At 32.2% G+C, this 22,657-nt stretch overlaps 3 protein-coding genes across 3 annotated transcripts; 1 reads left to right on the top strand and 2 right to left on the bottom strand.

Annotated features, from left to right (window-relative positions):
• Window positions 1–2,362: 2,362 nt before the first annotated feature.
• LOC122585137 (expansin-like B1) lies at window positions 2,363–4,100 on the top strand. The gene is made up of 4 exons (XM_043757242.1): window positions 2,363–2,558; window positions 2,648–2,757; window positions 2,954–3,265; window positions 3,691–4,100. The coding sequence occupies exons 1-4, from the start codon at window positions 2,417–2,419 to the stop codon at window positions 3,877–3,879; spliced, it is 753 nt and encodes a 250-aa protein (XP_043613177.1). The 5' UTR covers window positions 2,363–2,416; the 3' UTR covers window positions 3,880–4,100.
• Window positions 4,101–8,170: 4,070 nt separating this feature from the next.
• On the bottom strand, window positions 8,171–12,917 carry LOC122605052 (GATA transcription factor 26). The gene is made up of 8 exons (XM_043777928.1): window positions 12,798–12,917; window positions 11,229–11,627; window positions 10,232–10,640; window positions 9,813–9,879; window positions 9,633–9,736; window positions 9,272–9,458; window positions 9,068–9,179; window positions 8,171–8,771 (listed from the first exon to the last, which is right to left on the bottom strand). Exons 1-8 carry the CDS (start codon window positions 12,835–12,837, stop codon window positions 8,497–8,499), a joined length of 1,593 nt encoding a protein of 530 aa, XP_043633863.1. The 5' UTR covers window positions 12,838–12,917; the 3' UTR covers window positions 8,171–8,496.
• Window positions 12,918–15,965: 3,048 nt separating this feature from the next.
• On the bottom strand, window positions 15,966–17,042 carry LOC122593528. Its single transcript, XM_043765953.1, has one exon. The coding sequence runs from the start codon at window positions 17,040–17,042 to the stop codon at window positions 15,966–15,968; it is 1,077 nt and encodes a 358-aa protein (XP_043621888.1).
• Window positions 17,043–22,657: the final 5,615 nt, after the last annotated feature.

Raw genomic sequence — 22,657 nt, 5'->3', positions numbered from 1 at the left:
ATTTTAAAGTTATAGTCTGTAATATCTATCTAACTAATTAATAAAATTTATAATAGAAGTTTTTAATAAAATCTATTAGATAATACTCTGTAATACTCTTTCTCTTTGAATGAATTTCTATTTTAATATTAGTTTACAGGCAAATACATGGAGTAGATTTACCATTTTAATAGTTTTTCATTTTAATATTTGAATTTCATAAATAAATAATACAACAATACTAATACATTACACTACATTAAAATTACGAAACCAAAAAAATAAATAAAATACGTGTCTTATCAAAATAGTGGAGGTGGGAGGAAGTGTCAAATAGATGGTCCAAGTACTTCACCCATTTTTTAGAAGACTATTAGTGCACTAGGTACATAAAGTTTGTGCGTTTTTTAATCTTTTATTAAAGATTCAAACTCATTAGTCAATCGGGCTTAGTTTAATTAGCAAGAAGTTCAATAATATGAGACCCTGTCTATTGAAGACTAGGATCCGGTTTTTAAGACAAAACGATTTCAATTAGTTTTTTTTTATCATGGTGTTTATTGGCAGACAAATTTTCTTTGGTATAAATTGAGACACCTAAAGACTCTCTGTATAACTAAATTGCCAACTAAACAATATATCGCTCCAAACTCCTTACTCGAATGATTCTATCAGTTGGTTTGTTCAAAAAACAAAGATCCAAACTGATTATGATAGTACTTTTAACTATTCTTAGTATCTATAAAAATGATCGGCAATAAGCCATTAATTTGCCTTCCATAACAAAGAAAAAAACTTGTATAGTTGTATTATACGAGTAGTAATCTATAAAATAATAATATACTACAATCTATAACAGTAAATACCATTAACATTATCCTTATCCATATGTTTATCTTTATATTAAATCATGATTAACACTTAATAACCAATCAAAATTATAGTATTACCCTACAAGAACGTTTGTTGTGTCATAAATTTTAAATTAAATTAAAAATCTCTCTTCTATCAGTTTAAGGTTATCTTTTTCTTTTTTTGAACAGTCAAGGTTATTAATCAATAATTAGAGAAAATATCTCACATTAAGGAATGTATAAGTTACATATTCAATCAAACTTAGGTAAGCAATGCCCTTATGGCTAAGAACATGAAGTATATATTTCCATTGAATCATTGACATGGCTATAATAAGTGAAGCGGCACCAATGCACCATAGAGAATGTTTAGTCTTTTTTCCAATTTTCGATGTTAAATCGATGTCGTTATCGTTTACAAAACAAGACCCAACCCTCTTCTGTCCCTAACAAACTTGCCATTGCTTCATTTTTTTTGTAAAGTTCAAACAAGGTATACTTCATAGAACCATAGAAGGCTTGGTAATGTCCTATCCAACACTATTACTCCCAGCCCACTTAGATTCTAACATATAAATATGAACTAGTGAAAGAAGATTATTGAAAAGTCGTAAAATGCTTCCTTTTTAACAGATTTTTTCTTCTTTAACAAATGAGAAGTTAGTGAGGTCATCTAGTCCATAGTCACTGCCCAACTAGGCTGCCAAAGGGGGTTTAGTGCTCAAAAAGCTTTAAAAAAACAATGTGAAACCGGTGATATCGTCACCATATGATCACATGGGCCCGTAGATATAGGTCACAAGTTCGAAACTTGCTAAAGGAAAATGGAGAAACTATATCTTGTGATCCATGTGTAAGGATGGTGATTTATCAGACATGAATTCTATGCGGTTTGTGTTCTGGGTACCAAGACGGTACATGGGACCAGAGGGTTTCTACCCACTTACCCTATTTTTAGTAGAAGCGGCAAAATGGGCGGATTGGGTAACAAAAAGGATATCGAAAAAGTACTTGATAGTCTAGTTTATTTTAAGTAAGTCGTCCTAGAATATGGATAAATAACTTGGTTTACACATAATAAGCTTTTAGTAATTTAAGCTGTATATTCTTTGAGATTCTGTGACATTCCTTTTCCAGCAAATTTTGTTGACTTGAACCTTTTATGATGAAACAAACCAAAATCAGAGAAACTAACCCAAAATCTTTGAACAATCTATAAATGAGAAGTACATTGAACTACTAAAAACCTTTAATCATTTAACCGTCCCATAGATTTCCTCTAAAAGTATCATTGTGTGCTTACTCTTGCTAGAAGGTCTTCGGGTAGACTTCAATTGCGCTTGAAAAAACTAGCTCTATCTTAACATTAAGAAAAATGCATATATGATAATAATCTGGATATCTTTTTCTCTAACTTTTGTGTTGTCACTAATTATCCTTGATCCCACTTGAACATTTCACCAACCCTCATTACCTCAACTATAAATATGGTTTCTTTCCATGGTGAGTTTCACATCCCACATCTTTCTTTTAACACTCTTATATCTCATCATAAATATTTTTGTGAAAACAAAAGCTAAGTTATGGGCTTAACACTAAATAGCTATATTAATGCTCTTATGTGTGTAATTATGATACTTTTACCTTCACTATGCTACTGTCAAGATGCTTATGTATCCTCTAGAGCAACTTACTATGGTAGCCCTGAATGCTATGGGACTCCAAGTATACACTTATCTCTTATGTCTATTTGTTTCATTTTTTTAAATCTTGTTTTTGCTCTAACCCGTGATATTAATGTTGTAATGTGTCAGCTGGTGCTTGTGGGTATAAAACTTATGGAAGCACCATCAATGGTGGTGAAGTGAGTGGAGCCTCTTATAAGCTCTTCAAGAATGGTAGTGGTTGTGGAGCATGTTATCAGGTAAGCATAACATCATTAAGATCATAGCTCTTCTTGACATATATAAAAATGTACAAATGAATTTGATCTGGACTCCCTTAGGTGTGCACAAACTTATTATTTCTATATCTTCAACTTAAAATAGTGGATTCTTTTTTTACAATTGCTATGTAATGTTGACCTTACTATTATGGTTGGCCTTTATGATACTTTTCAGGTTAGATGCAAGTATGCAACACATTGCAGTGAAGAAGGGACAAAAGTGGTGGTGACCGACCATGGTGAAGGAGACAAGACAGACTTTATCCTTAGTGCTCGTGCCTACAATAAGCTTGCTCTTCCAGGACAGGAAAAAGTATTATTTTCATACGGGGTGGTTGAAGTCGAATACAAACAGATTCCTTGCCAGTATCCAGGCTATAACCTCATGTTCAAAGTTCACGAACACAGTAAATTCCCCACGTACCTTGCCCTGATCCCCATATACCAATCAGGTGTCAGTGAAATCACAGCAGTTGAAATATGGCGGGTAAAGCTAAAACTCCCTCTACTAATTCTAAAAGTGGCAATATGGGCGGGTTGGGTAATGTATTTGAATTTAAACAAGTCATTATTAGTATGGTAGAGATGAGAATGTTAGGTTGGGTTGACCAACGCTACAAACGTTCAATTTTGACCTTTTTGTAAATAAAAAGTAGCACGTAACAATCATTGAAAGATAACTTTTATTACCATAATATCTTAAAATTTTAGAGGTTGAAAGGTTGTATGCATTAAAATTAGACTTTGGGTTCTCTATCTCTCATTCTGACCTCCTTTGACCGGTTCAACCAATTTGACCCATTTATATTAACACAATGCATATCATCTCATACATATCCAAGTTGGTCTTAAAAGAAACATCTAATACCTTTGTATATACAATTAACAATTATATCAATTTATTATACTCAGGAGGATTGCAAAGAATGGAGGGCTATGAGAAGGGCGTATGGAGCTGTATGGGACATGCCGATGCCACCAGAGGGAGCTATAACCTTGAGATTTCAAGTGAGTGGTTCCAAATGGGTTGAGCTTAAGAATTTGATTTCTAGTGAGTGGAAGGCCGGGGCTACTTATGACACTGCTATTCAGCTTGCTTAACTAAAACTGCATCATCATAAGGATGCACTATCTATACATCTTTATACGTAAATCTGTAGTAGTATACGTAGCTAGTTAAGCTAGCCAACATCACATGTGTAGCTTATTTTGTTGTGTGGTTAATCTTTGTGTTTTTATTAGTATATGTGTAAGGAGGACAAAGAACTATTTCAGAAAGTTATATATGATCAAATAAAATGTCAGTCTTGAATAAATACCAAGAATTAAGCATAATGTATTCTGTTAACGCACATCTATAGATTGATATATCTAAATGAGCAGGTTTTCGCCATAGATTTATGTGGCCTGCATTCTTAAAACTTAATGCCAGGATTTGGAAAAATTAGTTGACATCTATCGCATAATTGAACGCATTAGTAACAGGACAGACAGCTATCTAACGCAATACAGTAGTATTTTAAAAAGGACTTCATAAGCACTATGATTATATAAAGAACCCACGAAAATGACAACCTAAAGTGGGCAATGAGGCATGATGTATATATCTATGTGTTTCTAGGAGAGAGGCACTTAATTACCAGATTTTTCTTTTTCCAACTTCATGGGCACTGCCCACTTCTATCTATCTGCACAATAAAGGGACCATTCAGGCATCCTGTTAATTTATAAAGTTAAGGGTGATTCGATCTGATTATTACCACACGCCAATGAAAAGTTCACTGATTTATGAAGATATCATTATGTACATTTCTTCTGCATTGATTTCGACACGTGTCTTCTTGTCGTTGTTAGACACTACATTCTTTAACATTCAATATCTGATTAGTGAACGAATGAAACAACGTCTCAACCACCTAAGACATTTTGTTGCACTTAATTAAACTTCTTTATTTAGGACCACAACTAGTGGTCCTCTCTATAGTGGTTTCCAACTTGTTAGGGAACAAAATCACATTGAAAAAACTTGTAGCACCCAAACTTCAGGGGAAAGACCATTAAAAGAAAAAGAAAAAACAAACTTAAGGGACTAAAAGAGTAACCATAATAGAATGGGATTTGCGCATGAAAAATGTAATAAACGCCCGTAACGCTCTAAATTTTGAGTTATTTCTCTCATTACGCTTTCGGATGATGTCATCCTTTTGTGCCATCTTGGAGCCAACAAATAAAATAAATTCTTTTTACTATTATTCGTTCAATTTACAGTGCAACATATGAATTGCGGTGGTCTTAATTTATTTGTTGGAAGAAATTAAAATCATCAAATGGTTTACTTTAATTTAGCCTGTAAGGCTGTAACAAAGTTAATAACATGTATTTGTAACAAAGTTAATAACATGTATTCTTTCATGTTAATGCAATATTGTTTATTCTAATCCAATAGTTTATTTAAATTGACAACTACAAATATCTGGTATTTATTATCATTGTAGAATATCAAATTCGAATAAATCAATAATACGGATAGCATATTTGATTTTTTAAATGGATTTTAATAAACAAATTAATACCTAAGGGCTTTGGTTAAATAAAATTTAGAGGTGGGTTTTTTATATGAAAAAAAAAAAATTTTGTGTGTTAAATAAGGGCTTCATTCATCATGCAACATACTAAACGTTTAATGGCTTGAGCAGTCAAACAAGTCGAATATAAACTTGCAATTAGTTAGAAAGTGACACTATATATAAATAGAAACATTTTAATGATATACGAGTAATTTAATCGATAAATTCGACAAGATCAAGCTTCTTTTCTTGTTTCGTGCAAGACATTAAGTGGTATAACTTTTGCTTTTAAAGACAAAAGTTAAATATTTGATCTTTTACTTTTTACAAATAAGAAAATTTTCCGTAAAATAACTTTTTTTTATATTAGATAAAAATAATTTGTCTATATTTTACCTCACCTATTCTATAAGCCTTAATAAACAACATTAGATTCCATAAGTCATGGCTCATAGATAATATTGATCCTTGTAATGTAATGGTTATACTCTTTTTTCTATAGAATATAATCATAATATTCAATTCTATATTTTATAATTGTATGAGATGATAAAAGAAAAAAGCAACATACAAACAGTCATAAAAATGAAAATATTACCAAAATAAACTTCAAAAAAAAAGGGAAAACGTGTTTATAAAAATGGACCTGTCACTCAAATTGGAACAAATCTTTATTTATTTTTATTATTGTTTTTGTTTAAATTTTTAACCAGTTATAAATGATTCACAAGTACAAGGACCTAAAACATAAATTATCACTAAAAAAAACGCGGGAGTCGAATCTTTAAAAAGAAGCAAATAAAATTCAAATTCAAATATAAATATAAAAACACAACTGGTAGAAAGAAAAACAAACAGGTTAACCCCGGGGGAAAAAATGGAGACAGTGGACAAATTTAGTCCAATAATCATACCAAATTGCAAACCAACTCCCTCACAGGAATCTAAATTACAATCTATCCCTTTCGTTACCGAACCCGATGATTCGGTATCCGAAGAATCCTTGTCGTCTTCGTCTTCCGACGAATCGTCTGAACAACAAGCCGAAATCGTAATGGTGACTTTATCGGATAGCACCGATGATTATCAAACACCTCCTGAACATCAATCATATTCTCAGAATTCAAGTAATGATGGTCAGGTTGCTGCTGCTGCTGTTGTAGGAATTGATCGTGACGGAGATGCCGAGGTAGCCGTAAATTCCGGCGAAAATTTAGGGGTTGTTGATGATGATACTGAAAAGATTGAAAATGAAGAGTTGATTGTTGAAACGGGTGACACGGAAGAAATTGAGTCGTTGGATGAGGTTGCATACCAAGTGTTTGATGAAATGCCTGAGAGAGAAGAAGGGGGTACGACGGGTTTAAATTTAGGGAAACGTAAGTTGCCAAGTATGATTAACACGAAAGGTGAGGAGGAAGATGGGTATTGTAAGCATAGGAAGTTTGTTGATTCGTTGGATCGTGTTTTGGAGCTATTGGCGGGGGAGGGAAAAGGCAAGGAAAGTAACGATGAGGAGGTTGATTTTGTTGAGACTGCGAAGCTGCGTGGTTTGAGGTTTCCTCGTCCTAGATGGTTGCCGGGAGATGGTTTGGATGATTAAATATGGTGATGGCGATAGTGATAGCGATATCTTAGCTAGTTATGTTTGATGATAGTTATGAACGTCGAATTAAGTCTAATGTTAGTTACTTTTGGTTGTAATTTTTCTGAATATGGATAGCTTGTATTAGTTTGTTGATTCGTGAATGGAAAAGCTTATCGAATGGAAAGTTAACTTGCATCTGAATTCATTATCTTCTTTGAGTTCAAGTTAAAATCATGAATTTGGTTATTGCTTTGATTTTTTTGATAGTGTGAGTTTCAGATGCTTGTATAGCTGTCAGTATATCATCATTTTGTGCTAAAAATACAGAAAAAGAAATACTTCTGTTTATCTCAATATCTATCCGAAAACTAAGACCAGGAACACATGATAAAGACAGATAATGATCCAAGGAGAATTTGGTTTTTCCTTCGCCGTCTAATCTTTGTTATGTATATGTACTGTAATCTACACGCATACATAATGACATCTCCATACAAAATATACAACGCGTATACATGGATATTTCAGATCTTATTTCTCCTTGAATCAAAACTCGTATTCGTTTTCTATTTTTGTGTGAAGGAAATGTTTACTGCCTGTGAATGCAAGGATTTGATCTTCATGACCAAACAAGCAAACACCATTCAATTCAATATTTATAGATGTGTCATGATGATGAAATAAGTTAGTAAAATACATTATCAAAGTAGAATGATACTTGACAAAATAAACATGATTATCTTTAGTAGCAAGATTCCAATCTAATATTTTAACTACTCTTTTTAAGTAATAGCCACTCAATGCATCAAACATAAAAAATAATAATAATAATAATGCATGTTTTGTGCTTTTCTTTCCCCTTTATCAGGCATGTATGGCTGGAGGTACAGATCTCATCACTATCAATCATGCACCCAAGCCAAACAAGTGTTTTAGCATGCTTCCACAAAGAAAAAAAAACACCACTACCCTTCCATGTTCAAAAGGTTAAAACAAAAACCGAATATTAAAATAAAAAAAAACAATAATATAGAAATAACGACAACATAACAAAATCTTTATATAAAAAAAATAAAAATACCTGAAAAGAAAGAAAAAAAACACTAACTGCACTCACATGTATCCCACATTGAAAAAAAACAAGAACATTCACAAATTCTCTTTCACCATATATTGGTATATATCAAAGATTAGAACATTAAGGTTAAAATCATGACCACTAACATAGATCATTATGTGCTCTAATTTACAAAATCAACAATGCATTAGTAGTAGACAACTCTTGCATTTTTGTAACTTCTTATAATACAATCTTTTTGTCAACCTATACAAAAATAAACTATCATATTTGTATCCCGAGCTGTTGACCTCTAAAAAAATTAAAAACAAAAAAACCCAACAAAGCTTAGTTCGCAAGCTATATTTGTGATGCAAAATGCTACAAACCCAATTCATGATGTTTTGCAATGTGACATCTGAAGCACAAAGTAGCAAACTTGCCTAGATAACCAAGAAAGTCAACAGATTTGGAGGGTACATAGTAGAAGAGTCATCTACATAACCTTAGAAATTTCGACTGCCTTGGCCAACACAACATGAAGTTGTGAGAAGTTCTGCCTGCGGGAAGGATGTGTTTGATGGCACATCGAGCAAAAGATCCTGATCAGAACTTTCATCTGCATATTTTAAATAATCAAGCATATGGGACCGATTATCAGTAGGCAAGGAAAACAAGCTTCTTGGGCTGAATCCATTGGCATCATTATCAACAATCTCCTTATGTTCATAGCTTGCTTTCTTAAATGTGCCCTTAGGACCCTTGCATGTGTTCTTTAATCCTGAAAGATGAAATCATTTTAATAATGTAGGAAACAGAAATATAAAGCATGTCCTGTAATAAACTATTGTATGAAACGAACTCTCAAAACACTCGTTTCATGTAAAAACCAACAAATCGATAATGTTTGACATAACTTCGTAATTTGACACAATGACTGTATACTGCCAGAAAGGAATAACTGACTCGACGTAATATAAACATGGAAGTACTTGACACAATGATTGTATACTGCCAGAAAGGAATAAAACTGACTCGATGTAATATAAACATGGAAGTACTTGAAAAGAGGATAACCTGGAAAAGAATGAAACTGATTTGATCTTTGTAAATTCACCGGACAGCTAGATGCTACAGCATTAAGAGCTCCAGAAGCTACATAACCTTTATCTATTTTGCACTTTGCATCCTACAAATGCAAAACGAATACAAGCGAAACTTCAACTTTTGCGATTATGATAGGATGTTGAGACCTAAAAATAATATTTCATCTGTTCAAACCTGAAGCAGATTGCATTGTTCCACCCACTTGCATTTTGTCATATTACCAAGAGCAAGCTTCTTTAATGTTCTACAGCCTTCACTTTTCATTTCGGGTGCAGAGAGATCAAAATTTCCTTCTGCAAGAAGTTTTTGGAAGGAAAATAGGTTCTCCTTGAGTTGAGGACTGTCGAACATGCTTTTGAGGCTGTAGGGATATGAATAAACACATATTAAAGTCATATATACTAATGGACTTAAAATTTAAGTGGTTGTATTTTTTATGTGAGTAGCGAAATGTTCATATACTACAGTTTTTGTGTACCTATATTATTCTCTATGTGAGTGATGAAATACTAGTATTAAACATTATGAAGCAAACCTATCTGGCAGATGAACGCTATCGATAGAAGGTAAAAACTTAACCAACTGCTGCTTTTCATCATTTGTCATTTGACTCTTAAACACCTCAAAGTTGATAATATCCTGCAAAAAACAATTTCAAAAGCATAAATAACCACCATAATGACACCCAAGAGAAAGTGAAGAATAATTAACTTACTTTAAGATCTATTTTGCATAATGGTGAATTATGACTCTCAAGTATTGGTAAATTTTCGTCATTATCCCTGTCAATGACAACATAAAGATGCCGGTTATATCAATATAAAGGATTACTAGTGAAACAAAACAAGCCTGTTACCGGAAAACGGTGCGTGATTTTTGTCCAAATCTTTTCATTCATATAAATAGTAAGTGCGTCACATATGATAACAAAATTTTTATTATTTCACTGGTACCTAACTTTTTAAATAAACTGATATTAAACGTTTTGTATATACAATACGCTTTGGGTGACTTTCAACTTTTATTTTTGACCCATTATATCTGTTCCCTTCATAATTTTTTTCAAATTTACCTGTTTGAGTTGAAACTGGTTATCGCTAAGTTAGATGAATGCCAATGATGTTACATACTTACCTACTGTATTGGTCCTGATCCAAGAGCACTTGGGACTTTGCAGTCACCCGGTTTGAAGTGATTCCACTTTGCTTAGCATCATATCCAGGAAAACTAGTGCACCATGAATAAGCTTCGTTTTTGGTATCGACAGTAAGAGAACTAGCTTCAGATTCCTCTTCCCGGGTGGCTGGGTTTGGATGACGAATAAGCACACTCCCATGTCCTATCTCAACAGAAACCATTGGTTTGTCACTTTCAAATATTAAATCCTCCTCAGATGATCCCGAAAAATAAGATTGTTGTTCATGTAGGATTGTATACAAATCTTTAGCAAGCTTCTCGACCGACGATTGTTTTGGTTTGTTAAAGCATGTTCTCTTTCTTGAAGGGACCATTGTATCCCACACCACAGATGACTGGGATGGGCCTGCAAAATGATTACAAATAAAGAATTCAAATTTACCCTCAATACATGATCCAAAGATATACGTTCATATAAACTTCATTATTTACTAAGATTTGACAGCATTATCTTAAATGGGCATGCCTTTCAGTGTCAATGTGCAAAGCTTGCAAATCAGATAACAGTTTTGGTAGTTCAGACCTATATACGTCATCAAGTCGACTACTAAACAGATGTTTGGATTGGCGTTTTGGACTGATTATCTGATCTTTGTGACTTAGGGTCATGTATTCAGCTTTGTAAGATCTAGAATAAACTGATTATTAACTGGTAAAATACAATTAAATATTCATACCTTACTTAAACCAAATTCAGTAGACATTCACCTTCATTTTAAAATGTCTCTCCTATTATACATTAATTTTATTTTTGTCATTTTGCCTTAATACTCTGTAAACAAAATTTGCTACAAACTTAAACATGTAACCTTCTAAATGTCACAACTTTGTAGACCAAGAACCTATCCAAACGCTATCTTATACAAAATGATTCAAACTACTAATTAACACCCCTAAATAAGATTTTGGTTGCAAAAATTAAGTAGTCGCAAACCTGTTAAATCACTGGCATCTGCACTGCCAAGTTGCATACAGCTATCAGAATTAGAGATTGCAGAGCCAGAACTTGACCTGTTGCTTGTATCTTCATCAAGCCCCTTAAAAAGACTGTGGTGGTGGTGGCTAGGAGCAAGCCCACCACCACCACTGCTTCCAAGCAGCAAACCGCTGCTACCACCTACAACATTATCATAGATGTCTTTTCTTTTTAGTAATCTTGCCTCTTTGTTCTTAATATATATTGCTCTCACACGACGATCCTCAAACTCATCTGGTTCTGATCTAAGATGAAGGGGGGTGTAGTTAACAAGAGTTCCTTTAGTTCTCCAACGCGAACCGCATGCATTGCACAATACAGGCTTATCTGGAGGCCCGTTTCTCCAAAGGGGGGTGCCTATAGTCAAGTTTAAAACCCCATTAGCGTCAAAGATAAAATCTATACTACAAAATAGGTGATGAAGTGTGCACAGAGAATAACAGCGAAACGACAGCACGGCCCATTCGGAAGCCAAGGTACGATAAATTGCAAAAGCGTATCTCAACTGGAAACAAAAGGCATCATAACAAAAGGCAGTGCTATCTTCTGCAGCATGAAACATATGATTTTTTTTTTACGTAATTAGGCCATTGAAACATGTAACTGAGAAATGCTAAAATACTATACCACCATGTACCATCCTAGCCCTACATATGATTAACTTACTATTACAATTTAAGCAATATAACATTTTCTTACAACTAATTATCAGGTTTTGATCTTTCCACGTCATATAACACATTTCTCAAAACGTGCATACAAACAACCTCTATCCATATGATCCCACAAAAAATAAGTTTGAACGTCTAACAAGTCTGAAGCAATGCCGTAACATTTATACAACCGTTTTCCCATAAGGTAATTTTAAATCATGCTGCATATATTCAAATGCCTACAAAACTTGACCTTTTAACTTGAATGATTTTAAGGAATATGAATGCAAGTGTAGAAGACAAATCTTTTATAAAAACAGGTTATTTTCAGGGACAAAGAGATTGGTAAATAGTAAATTCGATAACTTATCACAGAAAATTTTTCAAGAGACGAAGACAGCCGGATATAGTTTAATTCACAATCACATAAGCTACATAACACATTGTGAAAACAAAAGGAAATTCAAAAAGTGGCCACACCTCATTTCAAGCAACTTTTTTTTACCAAGTCAAAAATCCAATTTTGATAAATTAAAACTCAAATTTCCAAAATTGTAACAATTAGTCATTCAATGATCACCATTAAGCTACCAAAGTCTCCAACTTATTCATTCATTATTTATTTTTTAAAAAGATTATTTCTTTTGTATAAAAGTAAAACAATAATTCACATTCACCTCTTTTCACATTTGTTTACATAATATCCTTTAGATTTAGACCAGACAAACATATGGGCATTCTCAAATATGATCTAAACGCCTAATTCAAGCATAGAAACATCATATGTATGAAAAAAACACACAAAAAGATTAAACCTTTATGAACATATCCAAAAAGTCAAACCAAAAAGTCAATACCCTAATAGAAAACTCACTTGTAACACCACAATGATAGCAAGGTCCCTGTTTACCCATGTCTTCTTTTTTACTTTTTTCAAGTTTTATAGTAACAAATGTAAAAAAACAAATAAGAAGCAAATGAACTGATATTTTTATAAAAATATTTTTTTTTTCTTTCTTGGAAAAACTAAAGGCCAAGAAATATATGTATTAAATATTAATATTATTTACATTAACTTAAAAAACTAATATCAAAGAAGCCCAGAAGAAAAATGAGTAAAATTGTTTTGTAAAAGCAACTGAAAATAAACAAAACTTAAATAGATAAACAATAATATTAAAAGTTTTAGATGAGTTTTTTCATTTTTTGATTAAGGAAAAAAGGAAGACTAATTGGGAAGGAATCTAAAAATGGTTGTCAAAAGAAGATGAAGAAAATGGGGGAGAGAGACTCTGTGTGTGACCCTCTTCTTCTTGTTGTATTTTGATGTTTTAGCTTGGCTTTCTTTTCCTTTTTTTAATAATTAAATTATTTTAATTTTTTCTTATAGGACGAGTACTATTTAATTAGTTACTCTTTAGTTTAAGGAAAAAACGAGCATGGTACCCGTATAATGCAACGATGATGACATTAGTTGCGATGTGGTGGCGTCGACGGATGGTGATAGCATCGGTGTACGTAATTGATTCAAAGATATTTGATTTTTAGGGATAGAGAATATCTTTTAAAAGATTATATAATGATTGTGTAAGTTAATTAATTAAGGGTAAAATGATAATTTCGCGTGTCCCAAAATTGTAAACTTTTCAACATAGGGGTATAACTTTTATATAGAAGTATAGATGAAATATCAATTTGGGTAAAATTCTCCTCATATATCATTTTTTAAATCATAAAATATATGAGGGCCTAAACATTTATTCTAAATATTTAAAAATTAGTATGGGAAGAAAATTTTTACCCAAACTTAGTATATAACAGCCTCATACTTATTTTTCTCTTAATTTAATCACTCGTATTTTGTTGTTCTTTTAAAAAGTAATTTTGTTTTTAAAGTATCATTAGTCAAAACACATAGACATATAGCTTATCTAATAGTATGTTTTAGATCTAAACAATGTATTTTAAAGTAATTGTGAATATATTAACCTATATTTCAAAAGTTTATTGCTTTTATGAGATTGATTTTATGCTAAGTCATAATGATAAATTTTTGACCAAAGTACTTTTTTTTTCCCTGTGGTTTTCGAATAAACATTTTTCATCATTTCCGTTAACTTTTGGCTAAAATCACCCATGTGGTTTGCATTTTGTCATTGGATCCGTTAACCTCCTCATGTGCCTTGCAAGTGACGGACATTTATGTCTTTTTCACTCATCTTTATTGTTTGTCCCTGTGGTTAAATGCAAAATTCGTCCTTATGGTTTGTCGTTTTTTGCATTTTTCATTCTTGTATTTAACAAACCTCCAAACAAACATTTAATCAAAAACTAAAATAAACTCAAATCAAAAAGCTATATATACCTACTTATGAGGATCTAAGTTAATACCGGTCGGTACGCCTAAGTTATTTTTTTTTAAAAAGAAAATGATATAAAACTTACTACAATTTAACGAAAATAATCAAAAAATAATTACAATTCACTTAAAAATAATACCAAATTGTTACTTTATAACAAAATACAAGAAAGTTCACAAATTACAAAAAAATAAAATTAAAGTATTATAGAAATAATTTTTAAAAAAATTAAAAAGATTAAAAATGAGAATACGGGAAATACCGGAACGGTAATACCGAAAATAGTTGTATTTACGGGTAATACTACCGCTATTTAAAACATTGGATGTACGTGTTTGCATTTGAAAGTGATTGACCATATCATAAATTGTAATTATATAGGTTTTTGTTTTGTTTGGATTAAATTGTTATCTGTAAATTTTGTTTGTTTTGTTTTGTTTGAAAAGCTTTTACGGATTTATTAATGACGAGGATGAAAAATACAAAAACGACAAACCACATGGATAATTTTTGAACTTAACTTTATAAAAAGACGAAAATGCCCCTCATGTGACTTACATGTGATGTGTTAACCGCAAAGTTATAACGGCAGGTACGAAATGCAAACCACGGGGATGATTTTAGCCAAAAGTTAACGGCGAAGATGAAAAATGTTTATTCGAAAAACCACATGAACGAAAAAAGTTTAGTTAGATTAGAAAAAGATGAAAAATATTATTGTTTTTAGGATATACATATATAATAAAAACGTATCAACAAAAGGCAACTTATTAATTGGGAAAGTTCTCCAATTATCCTATGCCAATTTTAATCTCTGACAAGCCTAAAGATTGAATGTCTTTAATAATCTGATATGTTATTAAAGATACCTCACAAAATAACTTGCCATATCTTACTTTCCGTATTGTCTAGCAAGCAAGCATGACTATATTGATAAATTCATTTTTCAGTAAGGCCAATTGAAACATGATTATGTAACTCTAATAAATCTAAAACCGAGAAAGCAAAAATGGGGGGATTTTGCACCATACCCCCAATTTTAAACCACGCCTCAGTAGCTAGCCAACACGAGATCAGAAGATAATCCAACAACTCGGGGACTTTATTGCACACCAAACACAAATTACAAGGTATCTCACATTTCGCTCACTAACTTATCTCTTGTTTCCAATTGAGAAAATAGTAATTAGGGGAAGAGGAGTCATGGGGCTCAAATTCTCATCCCTCCCAAATTTCACCAATCAAATACCTCCAACTCAATTTTTTTTTTCATCTCTCCCAACTATTTTTAATGACATTCATGACTTTCTCATTCCTCTCAAAAAAAATTTTCCTTTTCATTTAATTTAATCAAACACTTTCTTTTTTAATAAAAACTTCAAATATTTCATTCAAATTAAACTAAACATTACATAAACATAAATTAAAAAGTACATAAATTTAAATTCTAAATTTCTAAAATGAAGACAACTAAATCAAACTCGCAACTGATGGTGGCTGCATCGCTGGATCGTCAAGGAATGATAAGTCTAAAGCCGATACATGCGCCGTGAGATCGTATCGGAGCCGATGATGCACGTTCTCATCCATTATCTCCCGGTTTGCTTCCGGGTTATAAACTCTTGGCACCGGTGGATCCATAATATGAACCGGTGATATCGCCCGCCCGTTGTCTTTGATGATCATGTTGTGAAGTATAGTACACGCAGCGGCGACTTTTTTGATCTTCTTCTTTGTCCATAGCCGGAGGGGACGATCCAAGATCTTCCATTTTCCCTTGAGAACACCAAAGGCTCGCTCAACATCCTTTCTTGCAGCCTCTTGTAGTCTTTTAAATTTCCATATTCATCTTGTTCCACTGGATGAGGATAAGCTTTAACAAACGCAGCCCACCTAGGATAGATTCCATCGGTAAGGTAGTAACCGCGCTTGTACTCATGTCCATTTACGCTAAATGAACTGTCTGGCGCGGATCCATTACGCTCGTTTTGAAATAACGACGACTGCTGCAAAAAATTGACATCGTTGTTCGATCCAGCGGGACCGAAAAACGAATGCCAGATCCACAAGTCATAAGAAGCAACACACTCAATCATAATAGTATGTACCTTGTGATCACCCCTCGTGTATTGCCCCTTTAAGTGTTTAGGGCACATCCTCCATTCGATGTGTGTACAATCAAGACTACCAAGCATTCTTGGAATGTGGTGTCTTTTTTCATGAGCTTGTGTGATGAGAGCCAAGTCATGAGATGTAGGCCTACGTAAGAACTCATTTTGATACAAATTGACGACCGCATCACAAAAGTACTCCATGCTTTCGCGTGAAGTTCTAGCAGCCATACATAAATACTCGTCATACGCGTCTGAAGGTTCACCCGTAGATAGTTGCTTGATCGCCGATGTGCACTTTTGAAGAGCGGTGTAACTTTTTTTACCCCGTGCGTCGTACCCCTCTTGAAAGTAACTAAAGTTGGCTTCAATATCACCAACAATCTTCAAAAACAACCTCTTGCTCATGCGAAAACGATGACGAAAAAATGGTTCGTCAAACTTTGAGTCTTCAACGAAGTAGTCACGCATTAGTATGGCGTGAGCTTCTTCCCGGTCTCGATCGATATACATACGAGTGTCGGTAGAGGTGCCAGTATCTTCAAGCTCGGCGTACACTTGGTTAAAGAACTCAAAAGTACTCCCTGTAGACGATTCGTTTAACTCCGGGGGAACACAAAATGAAGAAGATGAGGAAGAGAAATCCATTTTTTAGTAATGTGGTGTTTGTTTTGGTGAAAATGTGAAGATATGTTTTTGTTTGGTGATTTTTTGGTTAAAAATGATGTGTATTTATAGATAATGATGTAGGAGAAAAAAAAAATTTTTTTAATAGTGTTCAACGGTCAAATTTGCTGGACCCCACCCCCCACTCTGCTCCTCTCCAACGTTCAAATGTGCCATGACTCGCCGGGCTTTAATGTCGTTCACCACCATGCCGTCCTCATGCCGGAGGGATGGCGGCGGTGTGCAGCCAGCGGCATGGGCATGCCACCATCCATGTCGTGACCACTCCTCTCCCCCTTACCCCGTCGTTATGTTGTTTTGTTAAAAATGAAATATTATAAATTTATATATTTATGAACATGACAAGCAAAGTTTGGATAAATTAAAAAGGGATAAGTATCTTGGAATGTAACAAACTTTTGACGAATGTCTATAGTAAAAAATAACTAAAGTTGTGTGTATTGTATGTAAACAACTTTAAAAAATGTTTATTGTATGCAAGAAAACATACGTGGCAACCATATAGATGTGTCACTTGTCTGATTTTAATTGGTTGAATACATTTTTTTACATACAATAAACATAACTTTCGAGTTGTTTACATACAATACACACAACTTTAGTTATTTCATACTATAGACATTCGTTCAAAGTTTGTTACATTTAAGATACTTATCCCAATTAAAAAAACATTTAGAGATCAGATAATTAACTTATATATTGCGGCTTTGTAGGTTAGAAGTATATTTTTGTGAGCAACCTATCGACTTTAGATAAAAGTAGTTAGTTTATATTTTACCTCCTACATATACTAAGAAGGTATTGAGTCTCATAACCCAAGAAAAAAAGTATTAGGTGTTTCTCACTAGAGAGGTACCTTTGCAATTTGATAGTTTTGAATATAACATTGAATAACCCGTTATTAATACGGTGATGGTGCAGATAGGAAAAGGCGGTGATAGCACAGATAGTTGGGTCGGACCAAAAAAAAATCGCATTCTTTTTTAGATGTTTATATATAAAAAGAGATTTAAAAACAACAACACAACGTATGTGTTTTACACACATCCAGTGTATGAACTATGAAACTATGAGCAGATAATTCCAAATTTTACTCATTCAAGTATCCATATATGTAGGATGAGAAACGATAAATGTATAAAATAAATAACAAAATTACTTTTACAAAATGACTATACATGAAATGGACCAACTAAATTTAAATTTCTTTTATTTCTATCTACTAGATTATAACCCATGTAAAACGCGAGACAAATACATAAGAAAATACATTCTACGTATAAAAAACTGGAATATAACAGTAATTGAAAAAATACAATAAAAGACATAAAAAAACGGACATAATAAGGACTAAAATAAGAACAATTACACAAGTTAGAAAATTAGAGAATAATTAACTTTCTACAACTTCATTAGTTGAAAAACTTCTAATTTGACAACTTTAATATATGAATACTTTCAAAGATATTTCGTATAAATTTATTAATTTCATATAATATACTAATAAACTAAAACAAGATTGAGACATTTTTTAACCGACGCGCAATGTTTTATTTAAAGCGGCATATGACCTTTTAAATCTATATTTATTATATTTTATTATATAATAAATAATTAAAACTTTTAATTAATTGAATTATAGATTAAATACCCAATATATAATTTATGACATATTTTATATTTATTATATATAGAATTTAATGTTATCTATTTTATATCCTAAGTTTTTTAACAGATAAAAATAATAATTATTTATATTTCTAACTTACTACTTAATATTTTCTTATTTCAATTATTTAATTTTACACTTTATATTAGTGATACATTACGAATACCAAAAGGAATACCAAATTTTGATAGATATATATTTATGCTTTTATAAATTATATCATTGAATAAACTAAATACATTTGATGAGTTATATTCAAATTTTATTTTATTTTTTATAAAAATAAATAATCTAACAATATATAGTTAGACCTTCTATACATGAGTTTTTTTTTTTTTTTTTTATAGAAATAAATAATTTAACATCGGCGCATCATGTGGATACCTTCTAAATGTAAAAAAATAAAGTAATGTTTATTAAAAAACTTTGAAAGTTGCACTAAAAGGTATAACATTTGTTGCATATGATAGTACAACTAATTTCTTTTTTTAGTAATGACGAGTTGACAACTGTTTAGTATAGTTAGTTATACCCATTATCCGCTCGCGATCTGCAAACAGGCGAGTAATAAGTTTTTTCTCGTCCGTTGTCATCCTTAGATTAATGGTGTTGTGGGCATTTGGTTAATTTAAGGAAGAAAACGTTACTATTTGTGACAGGCACTGTTTGAACCTAATTTGCGCAGTTCAGTGACGAATAAGGGTTATTACACAATCATTACTCTCCTGATAAATCAGTGCAAACCTAACAAACTCTTGACGAGTTTAAGGTGGAATGATTGGTAATAAATATGATATGTATTTGACTGCTATGATTGAATCTTGATTGATTATAAGTATTGAATGTAGGTGTGATGAATAGAATGTGAGATGGAATGTGTGAATTGACAGGCATTGAATTGAGCTTTTATAGAAAGTATATTTGGAAGGGTGACAAACACTTTCGAGGATTCTAATGTTGTCAGTTTCCTTTTCTTTGTAAAGACTGTAGCGTGACATGTATTGATTATCCATATGAATATTTATGTTTATATGTCATATGTATAATTTATGTACAAGGTTACCTTTGTTCTTACGCCTGAGGTATATAATATAAACAATATATATGGACATGTACTCGAGCAAGGGATGTCATAGCTCATGCCATATGCTATTCAAGCAAGGCATGTCATAGCTCATGCCATATGCTATTCTAGCAAGGCATGTCATATCTGTGCTATTCTAACAAGGCATGTCATATCTCATGCCATGTGTTATTCTAGCAAGGCATGTCATATCTCATGCCATGTGCTATTCTAGCAAGGCATGTCATATCTCATGCCATGTGCTATTCTAGCAAGGCATGTCATATCTCATGCCATATGCTATTTTAGCAAGGCATGTCATATCTGTGCTATTCTAACAAGGCATGTCATATCTCATGCCATGTGTTATTCTAGCAAGGCATGTCATATCTCATGCCATGTGCTATTCTAGCAAGGCATGTCATATCTCATGCCATGTGCTATTCTAGCAAGGCATGTCATAGCTCAAGCCCAACATAGGGTTTTAAAGAATTCGACCCATTAGATATAATTAGGTTTATACATATACTCTATCAAGGGTTCTTGGGGAGCATTATCCTTGCCTTGCTTGTCATATATCTCGAGCCCTTCATATCTAGGGCATACCTAGAGCCTTTCATATCTCGAGCCTACTTATGATCTTTGTAGCTCGAGCATCTAGTCCCGGGCTTAGCATTTTTGGTCGCCTTGTTAATTACTAGTATCCACCCGTCTTATTGTCGTGGATATCTATACACGATCAGGCACGCTGTTGAGTTTTTCTTATTTTCGGAGTAACTAACCCTTACTAATACATTTTTCGAAGTAACACCCATTTACACTAATGGCTTTAATTAAATGTTAATGGTTTGTATGAAAAAATTACGGATTAATCAAAGTTGACAATATGGAGGTCATACACTGTAAAAGATAGAATGAATGGTTTGAATTAACGTAAATATCATTTCAATATTTATTGTGTCGAAACTTGAAAGTTTTGTTTTTTTTATAAAAAGAATCAATTCTTCTATCATAAATATTAACTATACAATTTGTTAAATAAAATAAGCACCTCTGTTTATTGGCCTAACGGATTTAAGGAGAAAACATGAAATTAAAGAGATGTGACGTTGAATAAATATGGAATTGCCGAGCTCCTTGGATGTTGCGTTTGTTATTCTTAATAATAATAATAAAAAAAATCAATTCTTCTATCATAAATATTTATCTATATAAAATGTTAAATAAAATAAGCACCTCTATTTATTGGTCTAACGGATTTAAGGAGAAAACATTAAATTAAAGAGATGTGACGTTGAATAAATATGGAATTGTCGAGCTCCTTGGATGTTGCGTTTGTTATTCCTAATAATTTATTGTGTCGAAAATTTAATACGTATTAAAGTTAAGGGACTAAAAAGGTATACGACTAAATGTTTAGTCAAAGATGATGTTATCAAGGTTGATCGAAGGGTTGATATTAGATGTTAAAAATTAATGAAAGGTCCTAATTTCTTCATTTTAGAAATAAAGTTTTTCTTTTAATATTTATAAAAGTTGTTACTTTTGTCAAATTTTGCTAGTGACATATATCCTTATCCTATGTTTGTAACTTTTTGTATGTCTAATACTTTTCATTTAAGATTACATTTTTAAATTAAATATAGAACTGTGTTTTTTTAAAAAAAAATATGTATACTCTAGTATCTATATTCCTACATAATAATGAGAATAGACTCCTTGTTGAAAGTTACACATGATGAAATATCCAAAATACCCTTCCACAAATATTGCAATTATCCATAAAGAATTACAAATACATGCACGTTGCAGCCATCCACACACAAACCCTTATTGCAACCATCAATCGTTTTCTCCAAACTTTCTTGTGCACGCGTTTCCTGTCAATTTTATCCACTTCAACGCGCGGGTACCATGCTGGTTTATTTTGATAAAGATTGTACATGTAATCACTTTCGCAACCAAATAGTTGTATTATTATTAAAAGTTTTATATACACAATCATAAAAAAAATTCACACAAAATGCCAATTTCAAACACATTTAAAGAGTGTTTCTGATTGCGTTTTGAAATTCAATTGTGGGTTTTCAAAGCTACGTTTTGAAAAACCATTTTTTTACCTGTTTTTTAAAAACTATGTTATCTCTATAATTAAACCTAAATAATCACTATTACAACCAAACATCTTATCTAATTATTTGTGTTATGCAAACACATTAATCAAATAATTCAACCAAATCACAATTCCAAATACTTTAAAGAAACCAAATGTCAAACATCAAATAAGATAGTCATTTTTCTCAAAAATATATTTAAAATAAATTTAATATATATCATATGTGTTACTATCAACATTGAACATTGAACAGGTAAGATGTAACTTATAATGTCTAAAAATATGGTTTTCGATAAAATATTACTTTCACCTTTATAAAAAACTTACTGTTAAAATTTTAAAACTAATTGGCTTTTGGAACAAATATAAATACATACATATTCACAACATCGTCATTCACCATTTACCAACATAAATCATCCTCATCTCAACATCTCGCATGTTGTAGATTAACATTACTACAACGCATAGATACCATATTCTATAACCATAAAGTAATTAAAAAAAGGGACAAAAATAGAAAGTTGATTTGCATAAATCCACTGCATTATTTGAAGAAAATGGTGAGTGACTCATATAGGAAGTTTCACATGACTTTGCTTAATTTAATAAATTAAAAGTATCAAAGCAACAAAATGTCATTTTCTTTTGTGAGGTCATGAAGACCTAATCTCTCTTTGGTATGAATTTAGACCACAAAATAGTTTTTAACTCTAGTTTTTTATACC

This window comes from Erigeron canadensis, chromosome 1 (assembly GCF_010389155.1).
Source record: "Erigeron canadensis isolate Cc75 chromosome 1, C_canadensis_v1, whole genome shotgun sequence".
Lineage (NCBI taxonomy): Eukaryota > Viridiplantae > Streptophyta > Magnoliopsida > Asterales > Asteraceae > Erigeron > Erigeron canadensis.
Note: the sequence above shows the minus strand (reverse complement) of the source record. Positions and strands in the feature narration are given on the sequence as shown.